This window comes from Culex pipiens, chromosome 3 (genome assembly GCF_016801865.2).
Source record: "Culex pipiens pallens isolate TS chromosome 3, TS_CPP_V2, whole genome shotgun sequence".
Classification (NCBI taxonomy): domain Eukaryota; kingdom Metazoa; phylum Arthropoda; class Insecta; order Diptera; family Culicidae; genus Culex; species Culex pipiens.
Genome location: NC_068939.1, coordinates 27241743 through 27255068, shown reverse-complemented (window position 1 = coordinate 27255068; position 13326 = coordinate 27241743). Strand labels below are relative to the sequence as shown.

General features: G+C 31.4%; 1 protein-coding gene across 1 annotated transcript in view; it reads left to right on the top strand.

The window, feature by feature from the left end:
- Positions 1–13326, top strand: part of LOC120417386 (uncharacterized) — a 74419-nt gene that overhangs the window by 49934 nt on the left and 11159 nt on the right. The window contains exons 6-8 of the mRNA XM_039579405.2: positions 4729–4914; positions 9767–9969; positions 10342–10456. Coding sequence (XP_039435339.1) covers positions 4729–4914; positions 9767–9969; positions 10342–10456 — 504 coding nt within the window. The remainder of the gene's footprint in view (positions 1–4728; positions 4915–9766; positions 9970–10341; positions 10457–13326) is intronic.

Below are 13326 nucleotides of genomic sequence, written 5' to 3'. Positions count from 1 at the left end.
AGGCTGAGTGAAAGCGACGCTCAGCAGCACCGGTCGCGTGTCAAGTGCGCGAACTGCGATGGCAACCATACAGCGAACTTCCGTGGCTGTGCCGCGCGTAAAGCATACCTCGAGGAGCAGGCTAAGAAGAAAAAGAAGCTTCCAGCGACCCGGCCGCCTCCAAGATTAAGCCCAACCGTTCCTGTAGCTGGACAAGGCGCGGCAGATCGGATTACTCCAGCGATTCCTCCCGGCTGGGGAGGTTCCTACGCAAGCGTGACCGCGGCGAGCGGTACAGTTCCGGAACAAGCAGCTGTGTCCGGAGATGACCTATTCACTCTGCCAGAGTTTTTCGCCCTCGCGGGGGAAATGTTAACTCGTTTTCGTGCCTGCCGGAACAAGGCAGAACAGTTCATGGCTCTGGGAGAGCTCATGATCAAATACGTATACAACGGATAAGCTGCCTCGTGCAGCGCTGCTCTTCGGCGTCAACAGACAAAATCATACTGTGATCTAGATTTAAGTTTTCCTCTAACTATCCCCTTTCTATAGCAATTTTGTAGGTTTTTTTTTCTTGAACTTTTTCCTACTTGTGATTAGCCTTTAGAATAACCAATTTTGTCGAAAGACAAATTTATTAACACATAGCTGAAAGGACCTCCAAATCTCTATTAGGTTTAATTGCAAAGAAAATTGTGAATTGATTATTTACTTAATAAAAACTGAATTGAATTGAATTGAAAAGTGAGTTTCACCAATTTTTTTTTTTTTTTTTGAATTTAATTCCCTTTCAAATGTGGACACCGCCTACCCAGATAAATTTTATGATGATAGTATTTGCTGAGTCATGAAAAATAAATCAAATTTTGACGAAATTCATGAAAATTGTTTTATAACAATCATTACCCTATTAACATTTTAGGTTTTAAGCCTATTTAGGCTGCATGAAGGTTTTCAGAACCCTGATAAAACGTGTAAGTTTAAAAAAGGTTACTAGGGTAAGCTCATAGATGGTGTAATTCGCTTTTTGATAAATGACTGTCAATGATGGTTCTGGGTACAGAGCCTAAAAACAGTTAATTCTAATGAAAAATTAATTACAACATGTAGAATACAATTTTTTGATCGATGCATTCTAAATCAAGATTTTAATGATTTTTAAAAACAAACCTGGCCGCCAAATGGCCGGCTGGGAATGATACCTTTCAGAGCCTTAAATCCCAGTCACTTGTAAAAAATTGTAGGTGTTAGTGAGGTAATTTGCTACTCTTGAAATAAAAAACTTTTTTTTTGTTTCAAATTTCTACACAGATAATGGAATCGACATTTTCGGACATTTCTATGACTTTTAAAAGGCCATCTTTTGAGCTATAGCCTATAGCATAAACTGTTCAAATTTGATTAAGCATCGTTTTTCGAAAAAAAAATTGTAAACACTTTTGGAAACCCCACAGTCAAAATCTTTTGTAATTTTCGGGTTGGTCCGGGTCGCTGGTGTAGTTATTAGCCCGATTGCCCTCACCCCTGTTGGCCTGGGTTCAATCCCAGTCCAAATGACGTCAGTTCGAACCCCGGAGTTTGAGAGGGATAGGTGTAAAAGAGGTTTGGATTGCCTCACAATTCAAACCTTTGAACGCTTTGTGCTGAGTGGGAAACTTGCAACAGAAAAAAATGTTTTTTTTTTTTGTCTTAGAAGAACTATTCAGAAAAACAATTATACGGAAAAAAATGCTATCGACTTTTTTAACTAAAAATTTAATCTTCAAAATCATTTTTGCCAGAATAAGTCAATTCTCAGTTTTAAAATTATGATTTTCTGGAATTTTATTCAAATATCGAAAATTATTATTTATCGCATTCCCTAAAAAAAATTCCGGAAGCTTATTCTCATTTTGATAATCTTTAACATTTGTATAACTCATAAATTTCAATTTCTGATTATTTCAAAAATATGATTTTACTCTTTGTCGTATGCACTCCAGAATATGTTTACCCAAATAACACTTTTTGATTTGGGGAATGGCAAGGAGATTTTTTTAACTGTGGTTTTTGCTAAAATCATGGGAAAGGATCAATGTTTTCTAATTTCTAATTTGAAATAATTTGAGGAATAAATAAATATTCTTGTGGTTTATGAATTGCCCTACTATAAAAAATATCGATTTGATCCTTTTCGCTAATTCAAAAAAACATAATTTTAAAGTTACAAATAATTAAGAAATTTGCTAAACTTTAGAAAGAAACTTGCTTGCCTAATCCCTTCAAAGAAAGAAAGAATTATGGTTATATTACATCTAGGAATTTTGACCGATATTGTGTCAAAAAATGTGTAATTTTACATCAGTAGCTTGTTAAATATCATCAATTTCTGTTAAATTTTACATGTTTACACATTTTTAAGGTAGAATTACTCAAAAAAGAGGTAACCGTCCAAAATTCTACTTTTTTGTCTATACTGAACTATTTAAAACTAGATATTAATTCATAATGCTTTTCAAACGCTGTAATCGAACGTCGAAGGCGTTCCCCTATCAGTATTGCTGATTTTTAAACAAGCTTGCAACCCAATTTTCAATCAACTTTGCATCGTCTACTTCGATGGCATACCATCTATCTGTCGTTAAATTAAGTCCGATATCCGAGTTGGCTAATTTCTATCAAACACTTTCGATCTAAATCACCATAAATGTCAGATCGGAATCTTCTCGATTATTCAATACTTTGCGCCCCAAAACCGGAAGACCGTTACCAAATCCACCACCAAAAGCGGGGAAATACCTTTTTATTATACAATCTTGCCCCCGAGCCGGCACCGGCACCAAATCGGGAAACCGTGAAGGCCATATAAAATTACTGACACCCGGCCAGACCAATCAAAAGCACATAAACCACACCGGCGACGACTTCCAGCTCATTTGCGGTGTTTCGTTGACAAGCATGCTGAGTGCGAGCAAAGCAGACTAGAACTGCTTGCTTTGATTAATTAAATTAATGTATGCAATAAAAATGAACCGTTTTGGCTGAGCTCAATCAGGTAAATCACACCACCACCGAGCGCGCAGACTACTTGGATGATGAACTGATACCATATGACTGAATCAAGTGACCACCGCAGGCTACTACGTTTGGTCAGCGCCAGTTGCATAACGGCGCCAATCAGTTCCAGATTTCGTTTCTTGTTCCACGTTACAGCACACGTGTCCAGCAGTAGTTTTACACGTGTTGCGCTCCAGTCTCAAGCTAAAAATCAAAATGACTGTCAGAAAACCCTGCTGACAGCTGCATGTTACCCCGAAAATGAGGAGGAACCGGTTCCACGAACAAGAAAAGTCACCCAATCCCACGGTACACAAGAAGTTAAAAAAAAATGGGTTTTTGGGTCCACTTAAGGTCAAGCAATGCTCAGGTGCGCTGGGCGTAACACTTTACCACTTTCAGGTTTTTTTTTATGAATCGGTCACAAAGTCATCAAGTCTTTTGATAAAGTGCAGCGAAATAAACGCGATGCCGCGGCAGTCGTGAAACGTGATGGACGTCTGAATGACCGCACCGTGCTAAGATGACGGCAACCCTTTGAGATTGCTGACTTGCGACTTGTGCACAGAATGATTGGGATGGGTTTAAGCCTTAAAATTCATAATGGATCACGTAATGGTGTTTGGAACGGAATGGTGCTTTTAACGCTGGATTTCAACGAGTTTGTTGTCACATTTTTGTTTTTGACAGGCCGTTGTAGAAATACAAAATTAAAAAATACAAAAATATTAAAAATCAACAAACAAAAATTCAAAAATACAAAATTTTTAAAATGCAAAAATACAAAAATAAAAAATACATCAATACAAAATAAATAATACTAAAATACTAAAATACTATTTACTTATTTTTCTGCCATTCAGTTTACTTTGACGAACCCGACAAAAGTTAGGCGCACATGAGTCGACCAGGAACAATTGTCGTGTTTTCATTATAATGCGAAACAAAAAACAACTACCACAAACATAAAACATCAACAAGAGTTGTACAAAATGACGGAAACTGTAACAAACGGTGAGCTCAAAATAGATCAAACAAACTGTTCGGGGCAAATGTTTGCGGAAGAAAAAAAAAACTGCGAAAAACAAAGCAACCAACAACAAACCGTAATTATCACAAGTGAAGCCGCGTCAGCTTACTGTGATTATGATTTCTGCTCGATTGCTTTGATTGAAAATAGAAAGATGAAAAATGATGATAAATCATAGCCGGCCAAGCTTCTTTTATGGTTTTATCTTGATCTTGACGAACGTCAAACTTTTCGCTACCAATTTTTGTGAGGAGCGTGAAGATGGTCTTGAACCCAATTTGGGCACCATTTTTCCCCATGAATGGTCAAGGTGAAACCACCAGCGCCATATGGTCTGTTCGGACGAAACGAAATTGTTTATTTATCACTTGATCTGGCTAAAGCAAATGATTCGAGAGTGATTCACTTCGGCGTTCCGAGTGCAGTCCAGTGTGTAATTAGCAATTATCGGCAAACAAACACACATTTCAATTTCTTTTCTTTCCAAGTTCGATTTCGACGAAAGTGTTGTTGAACCTCACGCTCAGCTCGCCACACCTTAGGGAGAGTATAACGACTTCTTCAGAAATGCTCTTGGCTCACGAACAGCCATGAAATGGCCACTTTGCAGACCCTTGTCCAATTTATTCAAAGTTATCAAACTCTAATCGAAATTTGGTGTCTTCTTCTTCTTCTTCCAATAGGGCTACCGGGACGAGATGCTGTCGGAGGAGATGAGCTCGCTGGTGCCGCCGGGCCTGCAGGGCAAGGCGGACATCCTGTTCGGGAACCTGCACGAGCTGTACACCTTCCACAACGACATCTTCCTGAAGGACCTGGAGAACTGCATCTCGACCACGGAACTAGTCGCACTGTGCTTCGTGCAGAGGGTAAGTTTTTGAAACAAATCGTCATAACATATTATGTTTGAAAATACCCAATGTTTCCTTTTTTAGCAAATTGTAAAATTATGACTATTGGAGGTTTCCAATTATTCTCGACAAAGTTTATCATCATTCAACTTTAATATAATGACTTTATTAATATATGGACTTTATTATCTCTAGCCACCTACTGTTAGCTATTAATTTATTTTTATTTAATGTCTATATAGACATTATATCCTACACAGAAAAATAATATGTTAATTTACATTTGAAACATTTAACAAAGCCATATTTTTAGAAAATAAAATCAAACTGGTTTTCTAGGATTCCATATTGACGATTATCCTAAGTAATATCCTTTTGAAAACTTAGCTTTGAAAATAAAAAAGTTAAAAAAGAAAACACGAATTTTGGTAAATTTTTGACTATTTCAATATGTAAGGCGTAAATTTTCATTCTCCAAAATATTTTTACCAGAAAGATCGCCCAAATGTACATAAGTATGCCTTTAACCGCACTTCGATTCAACGCGTTGGTTTATTGCTTATAATAAGCTAATTTATCACCCAGGTAATCACAATACAACTAACTACACTGAAGAAAAGTCCTGTTTGCATTTATGAGCAATATAATTATACTTTTACTAACAATTTAACAAAATAAAAATGTTGGAGTAAGATAAAATGTAGATTTGTTTAGTACATACTATGAAAAGAACTTCTGCCAAGAATGAAACATATTTTTTTATTTGTCTTAAATTTTGTGAGTACTTTTTCGCTGCCAAAGAAGCCATTCTGCACGATTAGTTCGCCCATATATGAGCAGTTCTCTACGGAATCGGTCTTTTTTCTTTAATTTTATTTTTTGTATTTTTTAATCCGACTGAAACTTTTTTGGTGCCTTCGGTATGCCCAAAGAAGCCATTTTGCATTATAAGTTTGTCCATATAATTTTCCATACAAATTTGGCAGCTGTCCATACAAAAATGATGCATGAAAATTCAAAAATCTGTATCTTTTGAAGGAATTTTTTGATCGATTTGGTGTCTTCGGCAAAGTTGTAGGTATGGATACGGACTACACTGGAAAAAAATAATACACGGTAAAAAAAATTTGGTGATTTTTTTATTTCACTTTTTATCACTAAAACTTGATTTGCAAAAAAACACTATTTTTATTTTTTTTTATTTTTTGATATGTTTTAGAGGACATAAAATGCCAACTTTTTAGAAATTTCCATGTTGTGCAAAAAATCATTGACCGAGTTATGAATTTTTTAATCAATACTATTTTTTTCAAAGAATCGAAATTTTGGTCGCAAAAATTTTTCAACTTCATTTTTCGATGTAAAATTGAATTTGCAATCAAAAAAAACTTTAGTGAAATTTTGATAAAGTGCACCGTTTTCAAGTTATAGCCATATTTATGTGACTTTTTTGAAAATAGTCGCAGTTTTTCATTTTTTTAAATAAGTGCACATGCTTTGTATGGACAGCTGCCAAATTTGTATGGAAAATTATATGGACAAACTAATGATGCAAAATGGCTTCTTTGGGCATACCGAAGGCACCAAAAAAGTTTCAGCCGGATTAAAAAATACAAAAAAAATCGAATGACCGAAATCTCAGAGAATTGCTCATATATATTCATACAATTTTGTACCAGAATGCTATCAAAATATTCAAAAATCGATATCTTGTGGACGGTTTTTCCAGAAAACCGTCCACAAGATATCGATTTTTGAATATTCTGATAGCATTCTTGTACAAAATTGTATGAATATATATATATGGAAAAAAATACTCATGTAAATAAATAAAAATGTCTGTTTTTATTTTCAAACTATTGAAAATGTGCTAAATGAGCATTTTTCAGAATATTGTTTTATTGCTGCAAAATAAAGTAAAAAAATTGGTTTCAAATAGAATCAAATTTTAAATAAAAATGTACTCAATAAATGTTTAGATAAAGTTCATCATTTCAAGTATTATCCTTATATCAGAGTTTGTCCTTTGTATTTAAAGGATTTTATTAAAATACCAGAAAGTTTACATCATGATTCAACGGTTTCTGAGGGTCGACAAAAAAGCGAGTGGTGGTGTGTGTGGTTTGTGGATGGTACCGTTAAAAAAAAATAAATCAATAAATCTATAAAATTATGCTTACCAATTTTCAAAACCTAGAGTTTTTTTGAAAAGGTCCAATAAACCAAATTTTCAGTTTTTGCTTTTTCGGTGTTTTTTGATACCCCTGAATCAAGGCGGTTTCAAAAACACCCTATAAGCAAAAACTGTTAATTTGGTTTATTGGACCTTTTCAAAAAAAAAAACTGCAGAAATAAACATTTTGAGAGTCGCGATTATCATGCAAAAGGACTTAACAAGTCTTTACCAATTGTTTGAGCTGTTTTGGTGCCCTCAAATTAAAATTGACAAAAATTACAAAAATTACAAAAATTACAAAAATTACAAAAATTACAAAAATTACAAAAATTACAAAAATTACAAAAATTACAAAAATTGCAAAAATTACAAAAATTACAAAAATTACAAAAATTACAAAAATTACAAAAATTACAAAAATTACAAAAATTACAAAAATTACAAAAATTACAAAAATTACAAAAATTACAAAAATTACAAAAATTACAAAAATTACAAAAATTACAAAAATTACAAAAATTACAAAAATTACAAAAATTACAAAAATTACAAAAATTACAAAAATTACAAAAATTACAAAAATTACAAAAATTACAAAAATTACAAAAATTACAAAAATTACAAAAATTACAAAAATTACAAAAATTACAAAAATTACAAAAATTACAAAAATTACAAAAATTACAAAAATTACAGAAATTACAAAAATTACAAAATTACAAAAATTACAAAAATTACAAAAATTACAAAAATTACAAAAATTACAAAAATTACAAAAATTACAAAAATTACAAAAATTACAAAAATTACAAAAATTACAAAAATTACAAAAATTACAAAAATTACAAAAATTACAAAAATTACAAAAATTACAAAAATTACAAAAATTTCAAAAATTACAAAAATTACAAAAATTACAAAAATTACAAAAATTACAAAAATTACAAAAATTACAAAAATTACAAAAATTACAAAAATTACAAAAATTACAAAAATTACAAAAATTACAAAAATTACAAAAATTACAAAAATTACAAAAATTACAAAAATTACAAAAATTACAAAAATTACAAAAATTACAAAAATTACAAAAATTACAAAAATTACAAAAATTACAAAAATTGCAAAAATTACAAAAATTACAAAAATTACAAAAAATTACAAAAAATTACAAAAAATACAAAAATTACAAAAATTACAAAAATTACAAAACACAAAAATTACAAAACACAAAAATTACAAAAATTACAAAAATTACAAAACACAAAAATTACAAAAATTACAAAAATTACAAAAATTACAAAAATTACAAAAATTACAAAAATTACAAAAATTACAAAAATTACAAAAATTACAAAAATTACAAAAATTACAAAAATTACAAAAATTACAAAAATTACAAAAATTACAAAAATTACAAAAATTACAAAAAATACAAAAATTACAAAAATTACAAAAATTACAAAAATTACAAAAATTACAAAAATTACAAAAATTACAAAAATTACAAAAATTACAAAAATTACAAAAATTACAAAAATTACAAAAATTACAAAAATTACAAAAATTACAAAAATTACAAAAATTACAAAAATTACAAAAATTACAAAAATTACAAAAATTACAAAAATTACAAAAATTACAAAAATTACAAAAATTACAAAAATTGCAAAAATTACAAAAATTACAAAAATTACAAAAATTACAAAAATTACAAAAATTACAAAAATTACAAAAATTACAAAAATTACAAAAATTACAAAAATTACAAAAATTACAAAAATTACAAAAATTACAAAAATTACCAAAATTACAAAAATTACAAAAATTACAAAAATTACAAAAACTACAAAAATTACAAAAATTACAAAAATTACAAAAATTACAAAAATTACAAAAATTACAAAAATTACAAAAATTACAAAAATTACAAAAATTACAAAAATTACAAAAATTACAAAAATTACAAAAATTACAAAAATTACAAAAATTACAAAAATTACAAAAATTACAAAAATTACAAAAATTACAAAATCACTAAGAGGACACTCAATTTAAATTTTTAGAAGTTTAAATTGTATATTTTTTACCCTGAAAAGTAATTTCAAAAATACTTCGATGTGAGCCCATGGGTTGCAACCATCTCCAAAGAAATTGAGTGCTTTGTATGCAGCGACCAGCAGGATCCAAATCAAAAGATTTGGCTCAAATTTAGCATGGAAGTTCTTAGGTCAAAATTATATGACGTTTTTGGAGAATTCTGTAAAAATCTTAGTTTCGAAAAAATCATATCCCCGGAACGGCTGAACCAATTTGATGAAAAATAGTACAATTTGTAAAAAACATAGCTGAATAAACTTCGATGTCCGTAAACTCTCTTGTACTAAGCTTGCTGGGAATCCACTCTAGAGCACCTATCAGATCAAACAAAAAAACATTATTTGCTTATTGATGGTTTGATGGGAACAAAGAGCTCATAGATGAAAATATTTATTTATGATTTTCCAGAATGTTATTCTAAAATGGTTAATAAGTGAATTTCCATTAACAGGATTCTTAGATATGATTTTCTAAAAAAAAAAAATGAGTTTCGGTATATCAGTTGAAATAAAAATATTATACTTCTCCATATAAATGAGTAGTTGAAGTTAAATGAAAATAAACATACTTAAATATCAAATTATTTCATTCCAGCGGGACACGTTCTTCCGGCTGTACTCGTACTACTGCCAGAACATCCCCCGGTCGGAGCGCCTCCGGGAAACCCTGGTGGACACGCACCTGTTTCTGCAAGAGTGCCAGAAAAAGCTCGGCCACAAACTCCCGCTGGCCGCGTACCTGCTGAAACCAGTACAAAGAATCACCAAGTATCAGCTGCTCTTAAAGGACCTGCTCAAGTAACTCATTGCTTTGAAAAAAAGAAATATTTCCCTTTTTTGTTATGCTTTGTCCGACATTTTGCTTGACCAACTTTTATTTCAGTGTATCCCCCATTGAAATTTATGGGTTTTTGGCTCCCCAGACGCGCCTAGTGTAGTGCTGAAAGTGACTTTTGCAAATTTGCTAACATTTTCACTTTTTTTTCTTTCTTTTTCCTCCATTTCTCTTGCATATTTCTCCTCCGAAAAAAATGCATTTCACCCGTAATCATGTCCTCATAAATTTGCACCGAAAAAAAATCGTTGTCACCTTTCATGCCCAATCCAACCAAAAATGTCTCCCCCCGTCACTTCACTCCAAAAACCCCCCTTGGCGTGTGGATTCCGCAGATTCAGCGACACCGGAACGTGTTCCCGGGAGCTGCAGAAGGCCCTCGACTGCATGCTGGTGGTGCTCAAATGTGTCAACGATTCGATGCATCAGATCGCAATAACCGGTTTTCCCGTAAGTAGAGCGAGCAGGAACAACAGTCGCGCGAGAGCGTAAGTGAGAAAGAAAAGCACAATAAAACAAGAGTGTGAAACATTGTGCAAAAGTGAAACAAAGAGAGTGATGGGATGAAGCACTTGAATTGCAGTCGACAATGTTTTTGAGTGTGGTTTTTCGCTGTGGGTGGATGATGGCAGATGGGAGAGGAAGAGGGAGAAACGGTTGGTCAGATAGAGTAGATGAATGAAAGATGTTTTCTAGAATTATTACAATTATTTTACAGGTTTTTAAACTTCATTGAAGAATTGACTTCAAAAATAATTGTTTTGACAATTGTCATTGTTTTGATATTTCAAAAATCTAAAATTGAATAACTTAAATTTTGCGTCAATTCAAAATAACTACTCGATACAAAATACAAGATAATTAAAGTGACCACTTTAAAATAAAAACTAAAGATAACAAATATTTAAAGAACGTTGTGAGTAGAGCGTCCAATTTCCCGTCCCGGGAAAAAAATTCCCGGGAATTCCCGGGATTTCCCGAAAAATAATATTTCCCGTTTCCCGGGAAATTTGTAAATTTCCCGGGAATTCCCGAAAATCAAGCGGAAGTATACATTTTCCTTACTTTTTGGTCCCAACTTTTTGAAAATTTACAAAAAAAAATAATGAGAGAACCTAACTTAATATTATTCATTTTAATCTACTGTGCATATTGAACTAATAAGAAAAAATCAGGTTCATTTCAGGTGTATTTCAGATAATATTTATTGTAGAACGGGGTAACAATGATAGGATTTCATTCTGTTTTTTTTTCCAACTAGAAAGGTTTGTCTCAAGATTATTATTTTGTAAAACATGTACTGGGGTAGGCCACACAAGGTCCATGCACAATTGTTGGAAAAAAAGTTTTTCAATAGTATTTGAAAAATAGTGCCGTTGAAATTTTATTTAGCATTTTGGGGTGACTGTGTACAAAGTATTTGTTGTTAAAATCAGATTCAAAGTGTTCAAATTTTACACAATCACTAAGGTTGCTGATAAGTTTTTTAGAAAAAAATCAATGTGTAAATTTACTTAACATAGTTTATAAGCTTTTTAACAATAAACATATAAATTTTAGGTGAAATTGATAAAAAGTAATAATTTTGCCTAAAAATCGTTAAAATGAGTTTTGTTGATACGGTCTAGAACAATTTATTTGCCATGAAAAACATAATTTCTGCATGATTGTTTTTTTGATTTATGAGTCAACGTTATTCTTTAACATATTCCCTTGAAATGGTAACAGAGACAAATTTAAAAGCATTTTTATGGTTGAAAAGCATGGATTTTACTCACTGATTCAAAATTTGATTTTAAAAATAATACTTCTCAACAAGAAAAAAAATTCAATTGATTTTTTTTGATTTGGTAGGAGTTTAAAGACAGCATATAAAATTAGAAAATTTCAATATTTTTTATAAAGTTGTATGATTTTTAAAAACAGTCAAGCCATTAATTGACCCCAACACTCATTTTGAACATTAAGTTGCTGTTCTATACAATTTTGTGCAAAATATCAATCATAAGAAGGATAAGATCAATTTTCGAAAAATTTCAAATTTCCCGGGAATTCCCGGGATTTCCCGGGAAATTTGTTAAAAATTACCCGTTTCCCGGGAATTTTGTAACCCCGGGAAATTGGACGCTCTAGTTGTGAGATTTATTGCTTTAAAATCGCTAATCGTTTTCAAATTATAAAGTCAGCCTTTCTTATTTTTTATCGTAAATATCAAAGTTATTCCATGTTCAGATTTTTGGCAAAACTTTGTTCATTAAGACTAAAGTAAAGCATATACTAAAGCATATTCGGAACAGTTTATAGATCGGCCAACCTTCAAAAAATCATAGTAAATTGATAATTGAACATAATGATTTACTTTTACCATCATGTGATAGCTTTTCTTGTGATCTTTCGATTGATGTATTGACCGCCTGTAAATTTTTACGTTTGATATCAAATTTTTAAAGAAAAACATTGACCCTTGAAATCCACAAATTCGGAACACTTTTTTCTTACGGATGTAAACAAACTTTGGTTCACTCCTGGAGTAATTATTTTTTACAAAATAATGACTTCAGACACTGAAGCAAGTGAAACTCAAGCTAAGTAATGTTTATGAATGGTCTGATAACTTCTTTCGTGAAAATATCTGTTAAATTCAGGTGTTCCACAATTGTGGGAGGTACAATAACATCCCACAATTATGGAACAGGCAATTTGGAGGAAGTGTTTTGCTGCTCTGAATAAAATAGTCTCGAAATGCAGTTTTTTTGTTTTGAAAGTAATACTTTTACTTGTGAAGTAGCCAGAGAATTTAAAAATAGTGTAGGGTCACCAGAAAAGATGCATTTTGTGCGCTATTGACAAATTATCACAAAAGTGTTCGAAATTTGTGGGTGTTCCGAATATGTGGGATGACTGTACGGGTAACTGTACGGGTGTTTAACGCATTTTCCAATAGTTTTTTTTATTGAAAATTTGAAATTCTGGATTGTTTTTCATTTTTTTTTTCTCTCTAAGAGGGAGCTCCGAGCAGGAAATATTTTTCTATGATTTTTTTTAAGATGTTGGTTAATATCCATTACCAAGATTCTGAGATTTTTTTTGAAGAAAAAAAAACATTATCGGAATTCGGTACATTCAGTACACGCGGTGAGTTAAAATTAATTCATTTCATATATATATATATTATTTTTTTTTTGTTAATTGTCAGAAACAACATTATTAACCACCCTATTTCTGATAGGACCACCATAATCGCCAATCAAAAAAGAGAACAATTATGTTGGCAAATGAAACATTCGTGAAAATTCAAAAAAATCGCAAAATTTTACATT